Raw genomic sequence first — 20616 nt, 5'->3', positions numbered from 1 at the left:
TTCCAGTTCGTTTCTGTCCTTTCTTTGATTGACCCAGCATGGTTCGGACTTGAGAATGTGAGGCCGTTTGGGCCGGTAAGTTGTCATTGGGACCGGCGCGGCTCTGGTAACTCCGCTCGGTTACGCCGGATCCAAATCGGTACCTGTGACTCGGTCCGGACAGAGTCGGCCGAGGGTGTGGTTTTCCCCGGTGGTTGGACGACGTGGGTACTTAGGTATATTGAAATTAGGCAATTAACCATACCCCATGCCGTCAAAATATTGGCAACCACGGTCCGCGAAGGGACCCGTGACCTTTCGGACTTATCCGGGAGTCATGACCTAAATTCCGGGTCTTCGGTGGGAGACAACTCCACTGCTCCACCTTGTGGTCGTTTATCACCACCGAACCCCGGCCCACAACAGTATTATATATTTATATTTGCACACAAGCCGTATTAATGTTTTTGCTTTATATTTGTACATCGGGTTATTTTTACCATTCACGGCTTTTTTTTTATCATTTTCAGCTTCATGTATGTACATCGGGTTATTTTTATACGTGCCATTATACCCCGCCCATATAAACGAACATTCATTGAGACTGGTAGGGGACATGTATTGCAAAGCAATTCTCACCCTCGTTTAACACGTTACATAAGTTATTTGTGCGTGTTATTTTGTCTTTTATATCATTAAAGAAATCGAGTAAGTTTCCTGTTTGGAATGATTTTTAATTTTGTTTGACTGCCAGACAAGCAGCCACTGAGACAGGGCAAAAAATCTCGCTCCTCTCTGCGCGTGTGAGGTCAAGACAAATTCAGAGCCAAAGTACTGCTAAACTACAGGTTCGTTTTCCAATTCATATTCCGATTGGTGTTCAAAATAAAACATTCATTTGAAATCAAGTTGTTTCTCGGTCATAAAATGACTTCTTGTTTGTATACACAAGTCGAGGTTAATGGAAGAGCTGGTATGCTGAATGGATCAGGACGTAACAGACAAAACCAAGATGCAAAACACGCATGCATGGAAAAGGATACTCCAAGGAAGAAAAACTGCAAAAATTAAAAAGAAAAAACTGCTCATAAATGCCGAGTGTGTTGGTGCTTTTATTTAATTTCCGCACATGTGATAGGCTCTAGAATCTCTTAACCCGAGACAAATTTCAAAATTTAAACTGTGGAAATGACCTTAGCAGTAGTTCCAACTGCTTAAAAAAAGAAAAGAAAAAGGGTTCATTTGTCCAATTCGCACATTGTTTGACATTCTGGGCTTCTCCAGGTGGTGTTTCGTATCACCGATCGCTAATCATTTGCCAAGCCAGCCGTTCCCTTTCAATAGTTTCGCTGGAGTGCTTGCTTAAGTGCTTCATAGTGGTGGGTGGAATAGATTCCAAAGTACTCGATTCTCGATTCCAACAATGGAATCGAAAGGAATCGAGTAATGAACCAGTATAAACATCAATTCCGAGTAATTCCTACTTCCGAGAAATAAGGGTTTGTTTTTTTTTTTTTTTCCTTCTTCTTTTTCGGGGAAATTTTTTTCATCCCTAGTGGGCATGTTGCGGTTACACATGGCCTAAAACATTTAGTATTGTATTAATTGGTAATACATTAATTAGGTTATTGTATTAATGTATTACTGGTAATGTATCGAAGTATTAATTGAATGTATTAATTAATACACTGGTAATGCATTAATTGAAAAGGAACACTCCCTTTGGGTGTCCCATTTACAATATAGCAGCAAAAGCAAGTCACATGCAAGGTAAATACACCCAAGTACGTTTTCCTTTTAAATGAATGGCAAGGCATTTAGATTTAGAGGGTAAAGCATACCGATTGCTTTGCTGATGGGCAGGTAGGCAATACATTGATAAAGTTTTGACATGTCATTCAAAAGGTCCAGAAGTGCAATTTGGAACTATTTTGGGAAGGTTAAAGAAGACGGTCTATAACTTGCGTGATAACTTTGTTCAATAAATATTTCTCATCGACGTCCAATATGCTAAAACATTTGAAAACCAAACAGCAGAGAGAGTACCTATTAGTGACGGTTGAGAATGTGGATTCAATAAAACAAAAGTCTGCAACAGGAACAAGTTCACGTTCGCAATCGACAATTGAAAGCACTTTTGCCCCGGTAATGCCCTGGGTCCACTGCCTTCCTTCCTTTCCCCTCATGCTCCCTTCCCTTCCCACTAACCTCCTCTGAAACGCCCTCCACCACCATACAACTCTCCGGAGGTCGAGGAGAGGAATCGGTGTCAAAGAATGTGCGAACTGGACAAATGAACACTTTTGTAGCAGTTGGAACTGTTGCTAGAATAAATTCTGCAATTTAAATTTTGAAATTTGGATCAGGTTTAGAGATTCCAGAGCTAATCTCATATGCGGAAATTAAATAATGGCACAAACAATGGCACGGCTTTTTAGCCGATTGAAAGAAATCACCCTTCCTCCAATTATCTTCCCCTCCCCTCCCATCACCTTATGGTTACCTCCTCCCCCCTCCATGGACATCTCTGGGTGGTGCTTAGGAAGACCCATTTGAATGTGCTGTTTTATCATACCCCCATTTCATCCAATCCTGTACTAATGCTGGAAGATGGACTGTTAGGGTTAGCATGTCCCCCTACCAAATGCAAGTCGAGAATCCCTCCCTCCCCATTTCTCCCTCAAGTCCCCGTAGCAGACGCAATTCCAGAACACTCCTTTTCTCTCCCCACTTCACCCTGCCCTCCCCTGCTTTGCTCTGCTATCTCCCCCCTCTCTCCCCACCCCCCCCTCTCTCTGCCACCCCCACGCCCCCCCGCCCTCTTGATATTCCCGTCAGCATAGCATCGGGTTGTATTTGATAGTCACATATCATGAAAAGAACGAAGAGGTTCTACTCTTCATATCTTTGAGCAACAATAACTGAGACAAGGTCAGTTGAACTGTTAGTATGCTCTTCCATAAGAGAAAAACCTCCTGGGGATGATTCATGAGCAAATTTTCTCACAGTACCGAGTGGGACAAGTCACAACAATCATACTGGGTATAAGGTGAGTCAGAAATGTATAAAAAGAGAATAAAACAAATCAGAGCTTACCACTGAGCTGGTAATGCATCATTTCGTATATTCTTTCAGTCACACTGCTGAGCCAATCACGAAAGGACAGGTTCACCTTGCTTTCATCGTCAGAAAAGAGAGCTGAAATATACAACCAGAACCCCACCCTTGTGTCTCCTTTATTCCTTCCCCACAAGCATCCCTACAATCCAAATAATGGAATACTTTGCAACAGACAAACGTACAACATGAGGAATGAAGAACCTTGTCTCTTGGAAGACACACTGACAGGCATGTGCCTCTTGGTTGGCTTTTCATCCACAAAGACAGCAGTGCCTTCTAATGTACCTGTTCAAAGGAAAATTATGCAAATTTTATCACTCAAATAGGCAGCAAATAAGGAGAAAAATATAAAATAGAGTCTGCCAGGAGTTTACTGAGATGCTTACCTCCATCATCCTGTATCCTTATCTTCCTCACTGGAGTGGCACTGAAATTGAGCCATCTGCCACTCTTTTGTAGTAGCAAGCCTGGAGAGGCAAACAACTGCAGTCTTCAGCTTATAACGGCTTTTCCTTATCAAGTGTCAAGTGATACGACTCCCCATAGTGTACTGGATCTGCTACTGCCCATCGTGCTCTCCTTGAGGCCCTTCCACGCCAATTAAATCTCAGGGTCATCTTATTCTCGCTCAGCATCGGCGAATTGATGGCCTTGCAGGTTTTTTTAATTTTTTTTTTAAGCCAGCTCTATTCTGGTCTTGCTACTCTTGTCCTCTCATCTCCAAACCCAGCTCCTGCCCCCTCCACGTATGATGCATTCTTCCATAAAATCCTATTCTCGTGACCCTCCCAAAGTCTAAACTCAACCCTCACACACACACACACACATATTATATATATATATATATATATATATATATATATATATATATATATATATATATATATATATATATATAGATGTTTCTCAACTGTGGAACTGTCTTCCCGAGTCATAAATCCATTGTCTGGGGGCTCTTTCCAATCGAATTTCGACTCAACTGCCCACTGCCACCTCATCGTTATTTTTAGAAAAAAAAAGAAAAAAAAATAGATAAAGGCTACAAAACAAATACAGGATATCACAAGTGCAGAAAAGACTGAAACATAACTAGCTCCGAATGCTAAATGTTTTAGACAAATATATAAAGGGTGACCAATGTGCAGTGGCCCTGGGCCCAATCTAATAGTATATCCATTTGCTGTTGTCCCACTATTTTCCTTTTGCCCCATTTTTCTCATGATCCATTGCACCCTTGTCTTTCTGCTCTTCCGTAACACTTGGCACTGATATTTAAAACAAATAATGAGACAATAACTCTTGACGCGGAAGAGTCAGTGGATATGCCTATGCCAGCATTCGATATAAACAGGCTATTACAGTTGCTCTTCATTAAAGGTGACATGAATAACTAAAGGTCACATGAAAGACAGCACGTAAGAAAAGAGAGTTAAGAGAAAGAGAGATGCTTCTTTTCATTTTATCAGATGCTTCTAACTTATTGTCGCCACTCCCTTTCATCCCTCCATCTCAATTCAGCTGCCTCCTCGCTCTTCAAGGGAAGCATCCATCTTCCCCCCTCACCTTGCTCCCTCAATTCTCCCCCCTCACCCTTTTCCCTCAATTCTCCCCCCTCTCCCCACTACCTCAAATCTCATCACAATACCACTACTCTCAACCTTTCGCTCTCCCCACCTCTCTCTTCACCCTCTTCTCCCATGGCCATGACTGCTCTCATCGTCTCCTCTCTCCCTCAAAGCTACCCTCTCAACCCTCATTCACAAAAAAACGCCCCCTCCTTCAAAGCAAACTTCTCTCTCTTCCCCCTCACCTTTCTCAAAAGCTCCCCTCACCTCTTCCTTTCAAATATCGCCCCTCACTTCCCCTTCTCAAAGCTGCGCCCCTTAACATCGACAAAGCTGCCTCCTTTCCCCAACCTCTTTCTTCCAGCTCATTTCTCCACTTCCTCAAATCTCCCACTTCCCTTTGTCCCCTGTCTTATTACTCTCCACTGCTACTCATCCCTTCACAACCTAGCCCTTTGTCCTCCACATCTGAACTTCTCCCCAAGCTCTTCTACAATCTGTCATCAACTCTCACTACCCCAACCTCTCCTTCCTCACATTACCCACCCCTCCCCCCTCCCCTGCACCCAAAGCTTCCTCCTCTCCCTCTTCCTTAACAGTGTGGACCTCAAACATCCAGGGCCTTCGATCTAACCTGACTGATCTTTCCATACAGGTCGCCACTGACAAACCAGACAGTCTGCTTAACAGAAACTTTCCTCCTTCAAGACGTCTCCAACTCCTAAGTTTCTCTCCCTGGTTACTCATTCTTCATCAAAGACTCAATTCCTCACTCTTCCACACCCCCAGGAATACCTCTGGCTATGGCTTCCCCTCCGCTCCCACCTCTTGTTTGTCTGGGTGTTGTACCATCCACCTAACAGTGATGACTCCATTTACATCTCGCTTGCCGAAAACATGGACAAACTTCTATCCTCTCATCCAAACTCTCTATTCCTCATACATGGTGACTTCAATTGCCATCATGCCATTTGGCTGGGTGTGGGTACCTCTCTCCTGCGTAGAAGTGATTTCTTATTTAAGACATCTGTTTGGACCTTTAAGTAAAGAAAAAAAAAAAAAACCAAACATTAAATAAATGAAAGCAGTTTAAATAAGTGAAGCCCACATAATGCTTTGTACAAGCCGTGAAGCCAGAGGCCCGAAGCACGTCTTGTGTGCACATGCACAGCTTACATGATCCATATATTTACTGCTTACTTGCAAAAACCTACTCCCTCTGCCTCAATTTCGCAAGAGAATACAAAGGCTTGTATTCTCTAATGCTCCAGCTGCATTATTTGACATTGAAATGTTTTACTCTGAATTAGAATCAGTACAAGTTTAATTGCTCGTTGAAACAGCTGCTTATAATGTGCAAGCATGTAAAGGAAGTTATTCACAACCTTTTCTATTACTGGCTTGGAAAAAGTGCTGAAGGGATCGTTATCTACTCACAAAGAGCTGTGTATTTCATCATTGAATCATGAAAAAGATATTTGTGCGTTTGAATTTTGCTGAGTTCATCCTGCAAAAGCAGTTTTGCTCAAATTGCCTCATTGCATCATTTTGCTTGAGTGTATATAAGTGGCACCTAAGGCACATAATTAGGGAGATCTTGGCACTATTAAGTACTGTGTATTTTCTCTCTTCATGGATCCATGCAAATAATGATTAAACTCAGTTAAAATAAAATTGTTAAAAGAATCTGAGAGTGAATTTTCTTCGACACCTGCCACGGCACTTCAGCAAAGGATTTCTGTGACTCATTGGGACTGACACAATCTGTCAACTTCCCGACCTGGTTCTCAGCTTCATCTCATCATCTTTTGATTTTGGTTCAGCTTTTGGGGGGGGGTTCATCGTCATCTTTTGGTTCTCATCAGAACTCCATCTTTTCTGGACTTGATTTTGACCAATTTCCTGGAAAATGTCTGCTGTTCGTGTTCCGCTCCAATCGGTTCATCTCTCCGACTGAAAATCGGTTCATCTGAATCGGATTGTTAAAGTGGACATCTCTGGCCGTTATTAGAGAACGACCTCAGCACCGACGAGTCTGACATTTCACTCAGGCCGACTGGCAGGGACTTCAAACAGCCAAACTTCGAGACTGGTCTCCCATTTCTACTCTCAGACATCAACTCATCCTGGGAATTCTTTCAAAGAAATTTGCTCTCTCTCGCACACAGATTTATCCCATCTCGTCTTCAGTTGTCCTCACCTTCCTCCCACCCATGGTACACAGAAGTTTGTGGTGAGTCAGTTATGCTAAAACAACTTGCCTTCACCTCACGGAAGGCAAATCCTACTGAGGGTAATCACAGTTCCTTCCACAAAGCTCGGAACAAGTGCGTGTCCACCCTCAGGAGAGCCAGGAAACAACATCTTTCTAATCTCAAGTCTGAACTCTCAAACCTGCCTCCCTCCTCCAAATCCTGGTGGCATCTAGTTAAATCTCTTTGTGGTGGAAGTTCCCCCTCCATTCCCTCCCTTACCCTCTCAAATGGCTGCACAACTGAGACCGCACAGAAAAAGGCTGAATACCAAACTCTGTGTTTGCTTCTAAATCTTGTGTCCCAAACACATTGCTTTCTGAACCCACCTGACCCAGTCACACCCAGCGATTCTGGGACTCCGTGTCCTTTTCTCCTGACAAGGTGAAGTGCTTGCTATCAAACCTCGACTCAGATTCATTCTGCAATCAGTCCAGATGGCATCAGCCCACATGTCCTAAAAACGTGCTCTGCTGCTCTTGTTCACCCTTTCTCTGTTCAAGTCACCCTCTCATTTGCTCAAGGTCATCTGCCATCTGCTTGGAAATTAGCAAACATTACAGCTCTGCATAAAAAGGTGCAAAAACAGATCCCTGCAACTACAGACCAATCAACATACTCCCAATCATCAGCAAGGTCCTGGAATCCATCATCGCTTCTGACATCAAATCCTTCCTGTTCTCCAATGGCTTGATTACTGATCATCAATTTGGATTCAGACCAGGTCACTCCACCATGGACATGCTGCTTCTGCTTTCTCAACAATAGATGGAAGTCCTCAATGCCAGACATGAAATCAGACCAAACTCTCTTCCTATGGTATCCAAGGCAATCTACACTCCAGGCTCGCAGACTTCCTTTCCTGTCGCAGTCATTGTAAGACCCTGAGTGGAATTCTCTCATCCCCTCTTCCCGTACAGACTGGAGTCCCTGAAGGCAGTTTTCTGGGCCCTGTTCTTTTTCTGGTTTTCATCAATGATCTCTCCGACCGAAAAAGCCTCTGTCTCTTTGCTGATGACTCCACCCTCAACCATACCATCTGTCATCCATCAGATCAGCAAGCAGCAACCTCTTCATTCTCTGCAGCACTGGATAAAATGACAAGCTGGTCTAACACTTGGTAACATGTCTTTCGATCCTGACAAATCTCACACTCTCACTGTCTCGCCAAAAAGGACCGTCTGGAAACCCCCACCCCCATCTACTTTCTCAACAATCCTCTTGAAGAAGTCCTTTCATTCAAGCTTTTGGGTCTCATTATCTGCCATGATCTTTCCTGGGAAAGCCACATTTCCAAGCTCGCCTCCAAAGCCAGTCGCCGACAGGGCATCCTCCATCATACAATGTCCTTCCTTGGCACACCCGAGCTCCCGACCACATACTAAGCTTTCATCCACAGCCTGATGGAGTACTGCTCTCCCCTCTGGACTGGTGCTCCCACCTTTATGTTTTTTGAAATGTCATACAAGCATCGTTTTTTTTGGATACCATCTCTCAATGGTGAAGCATCAGTTTTGTGCTGTGTATCGTTTTTGGTCCTATCGCTCAATGGTGAAGAATCACGATAAAATTCCAGTGTCCAGATTTGGATGTTCACCAAAATATAACAGTCCTCGTCACAAACGCAACCTCTCCCCCAAATTTTGTCCGAATCCGTCCACAACTTTTTGAGATGTCCTGCTGACAGAAATAGACAGACAGACAGGTGAAAAGAACCTCCATCCACCTTCGGTGACAGAGGTGAAAAGGAAACAAGTAAACAAACAAAAAGTACTCAAAATCTGGGTTTCAAACAGCAATAACTACTCCATTTTCTTATTCAATGGTTGATCAGCGAAGATTACAGGTCGAATGTCCACCGAAAATGCAAAAACTAACACTTCAACACAAATGGCTCACAATATAAATATTTAAAGGGTTATGAAGTCAGTCACACCTAAAAGGTAACAGATGTGAGTGGTGACAAAAAAAAAAAAAATAAAAAAAATAAAAAAAAAAAATCACCCAAGCGGATCACAATTGTTTTACCTTCATTATCTTCCATTTCGATCTTTCCAAATGATGGGCAGCTGATATCCAGTAGACCGGGACCCCGTTTCAGCAAGCCTGGAAATCATACGATACACATATAATTTGAGAAGTGTTTGTTTGTATGACTTGTATGCATTTATAAATCGCTGGACGATATGTGTTAAAAACTGCAAGTTGTACTCAGGGTGTGCATGAGAAGGTTTTAAGCGGTTTAAAAAATATATTAAAAAAATTAATCATAATACAGGGATTTCAGGGTCAGGGGCGAGACCCCAATTCTCTCCATGTAAATGTGTTTCGTATCATGCTGCTCCCAATGGGAAACAGCATTCAACTAGAATAGCATTCAGGAGAGCACACATACTACATGGCCAAAAGTATGTGTACACCTGCTCGTCCAATATCTCATTCCAAAATCATGGGCATTAATATGGAGTTTGTCCCCCCCCCCCCCTTTGCTGCTAGAACAGCCTCCACTCTTCTGGGAAGGCTTTCCACTACATGTTGAAACATTGTTGTGGGGATTTGCTTCCATTCAGCCACAAGAGCATTCGTGAGGTCGGGCACTGATGTTGGTCGATTAAGTCTGGCTCGCAGTCGGCGTTCCAATTCATCCCAAAGGTGTTCAATGTGGTTGACGTCAGGACTCCGTGCAGGCCAGTTAAGTTCTTCCACACTGATCTCGACAAACCATTTCTGTATGGACCTCGCTTTGTGCACAGGGGCATTGTTGTACTGAAACAGGAAAGGGCCTTCCCCAAACTGTTGCCACAAAGATGGAAACACAGAATAGTCCAGAATGTCATTGTATGCTGTAGCATTCAGATTTCCCTTTATTGGAACGAAGGGGCCAAGCCCAAACCATGAAAAACAGCCCCAGACCATTATTCCTCCTCCACCAAACTGTGCAGTTGGCACTATGCATTCGGGCAGGTCGCATTCTCCTGACATCCGCTAAACCGAGATTCCTCCGTCGGACTGCCAGATGGTAAAGTGCGATTCATCATTCCAGAGAACGTGTTTCCATTGCTGGAGTCCAATGGCGGTGAGCTTTACACCACTCCAGCCAACGCTTGGCATTGTGCATGGTGATGTTAGGCTTGTGTGCGGCTGCTTGGCCATGGAAACCCATTTCATGAAGCTCTCGACGAACAGTGCTTGTGCTGACGTTGCTTCCAGAGTCAGTTTGGGACTCGGTAGTGTGTTGTAACTGACGACAGATGATTTTTCCGCGCTACGCGCTTCAGCACTCGGTGGTACCGTTCTGTGAGCTTGTGTGGCCTACCATTTCGTGGCCGAGCTGTTTGTCCTAGACATTTCCACTTCACAATAACAGCACTTACGGATGACCGGGGCAGCTCGAGCAGGGCAGAAATTTGACAAACTGACTTGTTAGAAAGGTGGCATCCTATGACGGTGCCACGTTGAAAGTCACTGAGCTCTTCAATAGGGCCCATTCTACTGCCAATGTTTGTCTATGGAGATTGCATGACTGTATGCTTGATTTTATACACCGGTCAGCAATGGGTGTGGCTGAAATAGCTGAATCCACCAATTAGAAAGGGTGTCCGCATACTTTTGGCCATGTAATGCACCTCCACCAGGCTAAACAGTTTATGTTTTGTATCCTCGTGATAGGCCGGATCTGCATCGGACTTTATACAAAATCTAATCGGCTTGTTCTCGTCTCCGACCCAACTCATCCACCAAGTTTTGTCATAATCGGTCCATCACATTTTGAAATGGCATGCTTTATATCGTTTTTGGTCCCATTTGTCAATGGTAAAGAATCACATAAAACAATAAAAAAAATTCTTGTATTTGTATCTGGATGTTCACTAAAATCTAACCAATTTGTCCTTGTCACACCCAACCTGTCCACCAAGTTTTGTCTGAATCTGTCCACAACTTTTTGAGATATTCTACTCACAGACAGGCAGACAGGCAGACAGACAAACAAACAAACAAACAGGAGTGAAAGAATTAACCTCTGTTCGCCTTCAGTGGCGAAGGTAATAAAATATGCCACAGACATCACAGAAGTGGAGCAATTTACCAGTCTGCAAGGACGGGATATTTTCTGGTAAGGTCAATCTTACTCGGACTATTGTGCTTTGCCACAGAGGTGATATGGAAGTCGTTTGAAGACTGAGAAACACGTACAGGAATGTAAACTCAACTTGAAACTGCCACCTGTAATCCAAATTGAAGATCCTGTGCTCGAGTGAAGTGGTGGAATCGCATGTTGCGTGGGATTATCCACACTTAAAAAAAGAATCTGTACATCAGTAAGCAATTGGTGTACATGAGTCAGTAAGCACGTGACAACTACATTTTACATCATTTTACTTAATCACGTTCTAAACAGTCCCTAAACATTTAGCAGACAATCTACATGAACAAAGCGAAGGTGCCAGCCTGCCTCTGTCTGCCGTTTTTCCTATCTCCTCACTCTCAGTACTTTGTGCATAGTCACCAAACTTTGTGAGCTTAATTAACAATGCAGGTAACCCTCAATTTACAAAAGGGATGTGTTACTAGAAAACAGAATGTAAACTGAAAAGAAAAAAAATTTTTAATCACAAATCAAAAATGCTTTTCCCATTAATTTCAAGGTTCAAAAACAAGAGATGTGTTCCTGACAACCTTTTCAGCCTCCCGAACGTCATATTTTTTTTTCACTGTAACGTAAGAAAAATACTGTTACAAATAACCCAAACAAAAACATGAAGTAACTAGAAGGGCACTCGGTAGAGAGCATACACCTCCGCTGTGTAATGCCTGATCCACGCGAACATATCAGACCCAATACATTTTTGAAATATGCTATATATCGTTTCTGGCCCTATCTCTCAAATGGTGAAGAATCACTTTTCAAATCAAACTACAAGGGCACTCTTCGATGTCATGGTGTCGCCAGATATGCCTCCACCCACATTATCACATCATTATACATCCATGCACCAAGTTTCATTTTAACCCCTGAACCCAGAATCAAGATATTAAATAAATCTGGCTGCCAGACCATGCGTACGATCAGGTTGAAATTTAAGACATGTATTCCCCATCACTACTAGATCATAAATGTGACGTTTCACATTGATTGATGAAGCAGTTCAAGATAAATACATTTTTAAAAGATTTTTGTTCAATACAATCCATATTGTCAGTAATTGTCTGTTTGTTTGGATGTTTGTTTATTTGTCATCAGCATAATTGGTAGTAAACGTGGGCCGATTTTGACCAAACTCGGGTGGTTGGTACATCTTATGACCGAGTGCTTTGGAAATTGTGATGGTTGCTAGGGACGCTTTGGTTCCCTAGCAACAGCCGAAAAACCTTCAAAATCGGCACCGCTCACGCGAAATCAATTCTGAAAGCCATTATCCCACTTCGGCTTATGAAATTTGGCATGCAACATCTACAGGTGATGCTCTACCAAATATATTCCAGTTTTTGTGATATATGGAATAGTTTACCCGCAGCGCCCCCTACAAATGGGGTATGCCCGAAAATTGAAGGCCCCCTCGCGACCAGGTGAGTGCATCGATCCGAATGAAACTTTGCAGGTTCATAACACGCAATGAGAACTACAACTTTGCCTCAGGACATATTGACCAATATTGCTTAGGTCAGGGGTCAAAAGGCAAAAACCGATAATATGCGAGAGCTGGAGGTGCCTTCGCGCCAAATGCTACTCCTCCTAGGGTTATGGTCGGATGGCCATGAAAATTCACACTAATCATCTGGAATACATTGTGCACAAACGATCGAGCTGGATTTTTCGATTTAGTTCTTTGTTCACCCACAGCTCCCCCTCGAACTTTGGGGATTTCCAATTTCAAACCGCATTTTCGGTACTTTTCATTCAAATGGATACCGAGTAGTTATCAGGAGATGAAAATGGATGAGATTTGATATGCATAATGTTAAGGTTATTCCCTATCCGCAATATGACATTCTTTTTGCTCGATATTTTATAGTTTCCATGCTCGGCGACCCATGGCCGCCTACCGGCTTGTTATCTTGCCAAAACGAAGTTTTTGCAATATATGTGAGTCAGCTTGTATGTTTTTTTTATCTTGCCAAAACGAAGTTTTTGCAAGATACGTTAGTCACCTTGTATGTTTTTTATTTTTTATTTTTTGTCTGTAATCACGTATAAAAAATTTTGCAGAGCAGTTATCATTGGAAATTTTTGTAACTTCACATATCAGAGGCCTATAGGAGGTCCCTTTCAGTGCATAAAATTTTGAAGGTCAAAGGTCAAGGTCACTTTGTCGCAAATCAGGGGAGTCGACGAAACCCTTATTTTTTGAGTAATTTTGATCGGATAGTCTTCAAACTTCATGGGAATATAGTTCATGGTCTGGCGCTCAGCTGATTAGTTTTTGGTGGCGATTGGCCTTGACCTTCATGGTTAGCGCCTCAGGTCAAACATATTTGACCCCAAGGTCAAATTTTCAAGTTTTGGGAACCATATCGTGTAGTACCTCAAATTGAACACCTCGATGAGTGCTGTCTAGATATGTCAAGCTTGAGACATTATGACATCATTTGGTGACGTTATGAGGCAAACACATATTTTTCATGGTTACTCTGCAGAACGATTCTCATCGGAATCTCTCGTAGGCAGATATTCCTCAAGGAGTCGCTCCTGGTGGATATCAGCGCTGTTGACCTCAGTGTGACCTTAAAGAAGTCACACGTGGTCACCTTTTGGCAAGATACGGGTCACCCTGTGGGTGACATTGCTTTATTTTTATTTTTTTGTCTGTAATCACGTATAAAAAATTCTGCAGAGCACAGTTATCATTGGAAATTTTTGTAACTTTGCATATCAGAGGCCTATAGAGGTCCCTTTCAGTGCATAAAATTTTGAAGGTCAAGGTCAAAGGTCAAGGTCACTTTGTCGCAAATCAGGGGAGTCGACGAAACCCTTATTTTTTGAGTAATTTTGATCGGATCGTCTTCAAACTTCATGGGAATATAGTTCATGGTCTGGCGCTCAGCTGATTAATTTTTGGTGGCGATTGGCCTTGACCTTCATGGTTAGCGCCTCAGGTCAAACATATTTGACCCCAAGGTCAAATTTTCAAATTTTAGGAACCATATCGTGTCGTACCTCAAATTGAACACCTCGATGAGTGCTTTCTAGATATGTTAAGTTTGAGACATTATGACGTCATTTGGTGACGTTATGAGGCAAACGCATATTTATCTTGCCAAAACGAAGTTTTTGCAAGATATGTTAGTCAGCTTGCATGTTTTTTTTATTTTTTTGTTTGTCTGTAATCAAGTATAAAAAATTCTGCAGAGCACAGTTATCATTGGAAATTTTTGTAACTTCGCATATCAGAGGCCTATAGAGGTCCCTTTCAGCGCATAAAATGTTGAAGGTCAAAGTCAAAGGTCAAGGTCAAGGTCACTGTCGCAAATCAGGGGAGTCGACGAAACCCTTATTTTTTTGAGTAATTTTGATCGGATCGTCTTCAAACTTCATGGGAATATAGTTCATGGTCTGGCGCTCAGCTGATTAATTTTTGGTGGCGATTGGCCTTGACCTTCATAGTTAGTGCCTCAGGTCAAACATATTTGACCCCAAGGTCAAATTTTCAAGTTTTAGGAACCATATTGTGTGGGACCTCAAATTGAACACCTCGATGAGTGCTCTCTCGATATGTCAAGCTTGAGACATTATGACGTCATTTGGTGACGTGATGAGGCAAATGCATATTTTTTCATGGTTACTCTGCAGAACGATTCTCATCGGAATCTCTCGTAGGCAGACATTCCTCAAGGAGTCGCTCCTGGTGGATAGCAGCTCTGTTCACCTCAGTGTGACCTTAAATAAGTCACACGTGGTCACCTTTTGGCAAGATACGAGTCACCCTGCGGGTGGCATTGGTTTATTTGTTTGTCAGTCTGTTTGTATACAGGATATCTCGAAAAGTGTGGGACGGATTCTGATGACACTTGGTGGACACGTTGGGTGTGTGACAAGGAAGAACTGATTCAATTTTGGTGAAGATCTGGATCTGATAATTTTTTAAGTGATTCTTCGCCATTGATAGGGTGAAACTCATATATAGCACGATATCTCTATCAGTTGTGGACGGAGTCGGATGAAACTTGGTGGACAGGTTGGGTGTGTGGCCACAACAAATTTATTCGATTTCGGTGAAGATCCGAATCCGGATCTGATAATTTTTGAAAGTGATTCTTCACCATTGAGATTATAAGAGCCAAAAACGATATAGCATGATATTTCAAAAACGTGTTGGGCCCGATATGTTCTCGTGGATCAGGCATCACGTGCACAACATTATTATATCAATACGCTAAGCCATATTTTGTGGACGTATCTCCTCCGAAACTGCCGGACGGATTGTCGCCACTGTCGGCATGCCGGTGCTCTGTAGTCTATTGTACATCACAGGCTATGTGAGATCGTGCCAGACGGACAGGTTTGAGAATTTTTTGGAGATTTTCTAATTTTTACATTCGTTTGCATGGCGACATGTGACGTCACCGCTGAGAAGCGTAATGACGTCATGACATCGTTGGTCATTCGCTGACGTCACTACGTCTGTTGATCAAAATGTACGAGCTAATCCAAACAAAGCATTACCTTTGTCATCGTCCATTTCCATCTTGTCCAGCGACACACAGCCGACATCCGATGGGCCCACACTCTTCCGTTGCAACAAGCTTGGCGGTTCTCCAAGACGGTAAGAAAAATGAAATTAAAACTTAAAATCATTTAAATTCAATTACACGTTTAATATTTCTATCAATGACGGACGACGCGGAAGTCCGTGGAATGTTGGCAAGACTTACCGAAGGCCATTTTGATAAACTCCCCAAACTCTTGTTCAAGTTTCAAGTCACTGGTAAACGCACATATGCAGCAGTAGAAATGAGCACACAAGCGGACGGGCTCGGAGGGGATCGGGCTCCGAGTCCGCAGCGATCCTCCCGACGCACAGGCGCAATGGAAGGAGCGCTGTGCGGAGCCGGCACGCGATTGGTTGGTGCGGTTAAACGTGCAGTGCAGGAAACCGAAGGGATTCCGAGAGCTCGGGGTGCACCGGACCACCATGGAGGCACGCGACGCACGTTGTACGAGCGGAGGAGCCGCACTCTCACCCTCGAGCAACCACATCTCTTGGCGGATATCCCCGGGAACCTGAACCGGGGGGAGCACAGCACGAAAACACCATGTGACGTCAGAAGCGAGCTGACAAGTTGGGGAGAGTTTAAGCACTTGGGGGGGGGGTTGAAGCACTTGGGGGAGGGGGTTGAAGCACTTGGGGAGGGGGGTTGAAGCACTTGGGGAGGGGGGGGTTGAAGCACTTGGGGGAGGGGTGGGGTTGAAGCACTTGGGGAAGGGGGTGGGGTTGAAGCACTTGGGGAAGGGGTGGGGTTGAAGCACTTGGGGAAGGGGTGGGGTTGAAGCACTTGGGGAAGGGGGTGGGGTTGAAGCACTTGGGGAAGGGGGTGGGGTTGAAGCACTTGGGGAAGGGGGTGGGGTTGAAGCACTTGGGGAAGGGGGTGGGGTTGAAGCACTTGGGGAAGGGGTGGGGTTGAAGCACTTGGGGAAGGGGTGGGGTTGAAGCACTTGGGGAGGGGGTTGAAGCACTTGGGGGAGGGGGGTTGAAGCACTTGGGGGAGGGGGGTTGAAGCACTTGGGGAGGGGGTTGAAGCACTTGGGGGAGGGGGTTGAAGCACTTGGGGGAGGGGGTTGAAGCACTTGGGGAGGGGGTTGAAGCACTTGGGGAGGGGGGTTGAAGCACTTGGGGAGGGGGTTGAAGCACTTGGGGAGGGGGGGGGTTGAAGCACTTGGGGGAGGGGTTGAAGCACTTGGGGAGGGGGTTGAAGCACTTGGGGAGGGGGGTTGAAGCACTTGGGGGAGGGGGGTTGAAGCACTTGGGGAGGGGGTTGAAGCACTTGGGGAGGGGAGGGGTTGAAGCACTTGGGGAAGGGGTGGGGTTGAAGCACTTGGGGAAGGGGTGGGGTTGAAGCACTTGGGGAAGGGGGTGGGGTTGAAGCACTTGGGGAAGGGGTGGGGTTGAAGCACTTGGGGAAGGGGTGGGGTTGAAGCACTTGGGGAAGGGGGTGGGGTTGAAGCACTTGGGGAAGGGGGTGGGGTTGAAGCACTTGGGGAAGGGGGGGTTGAAGCACTTGGGGAAGGGGTGGGGTTGAAGCACTTGGGGAAGGGGTGGGGTTGAAGCACTTGGGGAAGGGGGGGGTTGAAGCACTTGGGGGAGGGGGGTTTGAAGCACTTGGGGGAGGGGGTTTGAAGCACTTGGGGGAGGGGGGTTGAAGCACTTGGGGAGGGGGTTGAAGCACTTGGGGAGGGGGTTGAAGCACTTGGGGGAGGGGGTTGAAGCACTTGGGGAGGGGGTTGAAGCACTTGGGGAGGTTGAAGCACTTGGGGGGGGTTGAAGCACTTGGGGGCGGTTGAAGCACTTGGGGGCGGTTGAAGCACTTGGGGGCGGTTGAAGCACTTGGGGGGCGGTTGAAGCACTTGGGGGGCGGTTGAAGCACTTGGGGGGCGGTTGAAGCACTTGGGGGGCGGTTGAAGCACTTGGGGGGCGGTTGAAGCACTTGGGGGAGGTGGGTTGAAGAATGGGAAACGTTAAAAGCCAAGAATCACCTGCACAGCGTCCAATGAAGACTCGTGCACGGAAAGGGGAGTGGACCACAGGCGACAGGCCACAGCTTGCTGCACGTGATGACACGGAACGACCCCGGAGCGCCCCTGGCACGACGACAGGTAACAGTGTCCCGAGGCGAGCGGGTCCAGGAAGCCCTGGTCCACACCCGCGTCGTCCTTGGCTAACACGACAAATCCGCGCTGCTCGGGCCCGCAGTCGCGGCCTCGTACCGAGAACAGGTCCCCGTCCGTGCCGTCGCTCCCCACGAGCAGGCGCACAGCACCGGTGTCGCGCTGCCGGACCCCCAGACGGAACACCAGGCCGCAGCGTTCGTTCTTACAGCGTAAACCCCGACAGCCATTTTTGGTGCCGCAATTCGGGCATCGCTTCAACCCTCGCAACGTGGGCCGGCCGAGGCCGCGCAGCAAGGCGCTCGGACAAGCGGGCGCGTCCATGTCCGCAGCGCAGACAGATTGTGCGTTCGGCCGACAAAACACGGCGCGAGTTTCCCTCCCTCAGGAGAGAAAGAACACTCAGATCGGCAGCCGCCTCGAAAAAGAATGAATAATTAACGGAGGACGAGGGAATGAGTGATGAAAAAAATATATATATATAAATAAATAAATCACAACCACAGAAAAAAAGGATGTTGAACGGTTTGTGGAACGAATGAAGAACAAAATTATTTTGGGAAAGAATAATCACACAACTGTACAAGGAGAAAAAAATATAAAACAAAAATAATATATGGCGCGTGTTCCACGAGCAAGCGGCTTGCTTTTCAGAGCGCTCAAGCAAGCACTTCAACGGAACTCAGTGCTCGGCACCGCTTATCAAAATGGCGGTCTCCATGGAAACAATGATTATTGTGGTTCTCGAGAAAATGCTCTTCAGGGTCGTCGTTTTCCGTTTTACTCGATCCGATTTGTGACAACTTCTCCGAATGAATTTATTGTGTAACCAACGGCGACGGAGAGCGAGGGAGAGGGAAAGAAAGATTTAAAAAATGAGGGGTCAGAAGGAGGATCCCCCTGCCAAGCTTATCGCTGCACCACCATTGCATTGGGAGTGGGTGATTTTTAGCCGCGTCTCGCAAGAACGTGACTCTTGGGAAGCTCAATCTTCTTCTTCTTCTTCTTCTTCTTCTTCTTCTTCTTCTTCTTCTTCTTCTTCTTCTTCTTCTTCTTCTTCTTCTTCTTCTTCTTCTTCTTCTTCAGAAACCTTTAGGACTCGGCTCTTTTATGTACGGGATCCGGATCTCCTTAAATACTAAACACCTGTACACATCCTCGCATTGACGGTGCCTTTTGAGAGCGTCTCTCATGAACTTTTAAATATATTCGGACATTTGCTTTAAAGTTTCGAAAAGTTCACGTTACTATTTAAAGATTATTCCATTTAATGTGTTGTAATTTCGTAAATATACTATTTTCTCGTCATGAACGACTATCGTCCATGACGGGTGTCGCTAATGGCTCAATCAAGGCACGTGACGAAATATCGGAAGTTGTTTTTTTTTCTTCTTCTTCTGCTAGTTCTTCTTCTTCTTCTTCTTCTTCTTCTTCTTCTTCTTCGAAGACAAAACCTTTAGGACGCAGCTGTTGGACACATTTGTCCTTGTTTTTTGATGATGTCAGAGGCGGCTTCGTTATGACGTCATTGTATACTTCGAATGCTTTATCTGATCAGTATGAAAACCTTTTTACCTCCGCCACCGAAGGTGAAGGAGGTTATGTTTTCACCCCTTTCTCTCTTTGTTTGTTAATTTCCGGAATCCTTTGGATTTTGGCAATTATGTTGGTCGGTTGTGTGTGTGTGTCTGTCTGTCTGTCTGTCTGTCTGTCTGTCTGTCTTGTTTGTGTGTTTGTTTACCCTGTAGCAGCCACACCATTTCAGCGATCATGACCAAACTGGGTACAGACGTCGGCCATGGTCTAACTTAGACACTTGTCGTTTTTGGTGAACTAGTACGGGCCGGTAGGTGCGTAAACGATGACTGGATTGGGGCATTATTTCAATTAGATTGGACCAACCGTATCATAAATGGCCATAACTTGGGAAACATACTCAGGTCCCCAGTGTCAATTGTGACGTCATATCAAACGAAGAAGAATTGTGTTGTCCTGTCATTGGTCAACAGATAAATGGCCGTAACTTGGGAACTGCTCGTCCGATTAATATCAAACCTTGAAAAGCACATCCGCGGGGCCCCGGCAATATTCCTGGCAAGTTTCAATCAGATCGGACCGTCGATCGTGCAAAATAAATAAATAAATAAATAAACATTGATTGTGACGTCATTCGTGATGTCATCGCACCGTGTCTTGTCATTGGCCGACAGATAAATGGCCGTAACTTGGGAACCGCTTGTCCGATCGATATCAAACCTCGAAAAGGCACATCTGCGGGGCCCCGGCAGTATTCCTGGCAAGTTTCAATCAGATCGGACCGGCGGTCATCGAGAAACGGCGGTCGCAGACAGACAGACAGACACACAAACACAGACACACACACACACACACACACACACAGATTGCTGGAATTATAGATAGATGTAGGTCAAAGGTCAAAGGTCAAGGTCACCAAAAAACCAAAATTCTTATTTTCGCAAGAACGTCCGCTAAAATGGTCGTATCGACTTCAAACCAAATCCAAAATGTGCATCTTCCAATTCTGCATACAACCATATGTCTCATTGGGGTGTCACACCAACATCCTTCTTCGCGGTTGGGGGTCGAATGTCAGGGGGGGGGTCAGGTCAAAAATTTCAAATTGCGATAAAAACGCCATTTCAAGTCCGATTGACTTCCAAGTTATGATCATGACCAAACTAAGTACTATAAGTCATTAAACAGGAGCACTATCGACTTATAAGAACCAAATTGATTTCCAGGTTTTTGTTTTTTCAGAGATCATGGAGATATGACAAAGTTATTCCGGCAATTCCTTGCTCAACGAGCAATTTCGTTTGTTTATTTTTCTGTCTGTTTGTGTGCAGGATATCTCAAA

The 20616-nt window shown here is 44.9% G+C and overlaps 1 protein-coding gene across 8 annotated transcripts in view; it reads right to left on the bottom strand.

Annotated features, from left to right (window-relative positions):
• Positions 1–18200, bottom strand: part of C1H2orf42 (chromosome 1 C2orf42 homolog) — a 64624-nt gene extending 46424 nt beyond the window's left edge. For 5 of the 8 annotated variants that reach the window (XR_015057072.1, XR_015057069.1, XR_015057073.1 and 2 more), the window contains exons 1-7: positions 17607–18200; positions 15788–16136; positions 15579–15668; positions 8945–9022; positions 3486–3566; positions 3301–3384; positions 3076–3177 (exon numbers count right to left, since the gene is read on the bottom strand). Coding sequence is in view for 3 of the 8 variants with exons in the window: in XM_085876962.1 (XP_085733088.1) it covers positions 3076–3177; positions 3301–3384; positions 3486–3566; positions 8945–9022; positions 15579–15668; positions 15788–16136; positions 17607–18062 (1240 nt within the window). In the remaining 5 variants the exon portion in view is untranslated. The remainder of the gene's footprint in view (positions 1–3075; positions 3178–3300; positions 3385–3485; positions 3567–8944; positions 9023–15578; positions 15669–15787; positions 16137–17606) is intronic. The other 3 variants (XM_085876962.1, XM_085876972.1, XM_085876982.1) reach the window with 3 other exon arrangements.
• Between the last annotated feature and the right edge of the window lie 2416 nt (positions 18201–20616).

The sequence above is a fragment of the Eptatretus burgeri genome, chromosome 1 (genome assembly GCF_056783735.1).
Source record: "Eptatretus burgeri isolate ZD-2024b chromosome 1, Ebu_testis_v1, whole genome shotgun sequence".
Classification (NCBI taxonomy): domain Eukaryota; kingdom Metazoa; phylum Chordata; class Myxini; order Myxiniformes; family Myxinidae; genus Eptatretus; species Eptatretus burgeri.
Note: the sequence above shows the minus strand (reverse complement) of the source record. Positions and strands in the feature narration are given on the sequence as shown.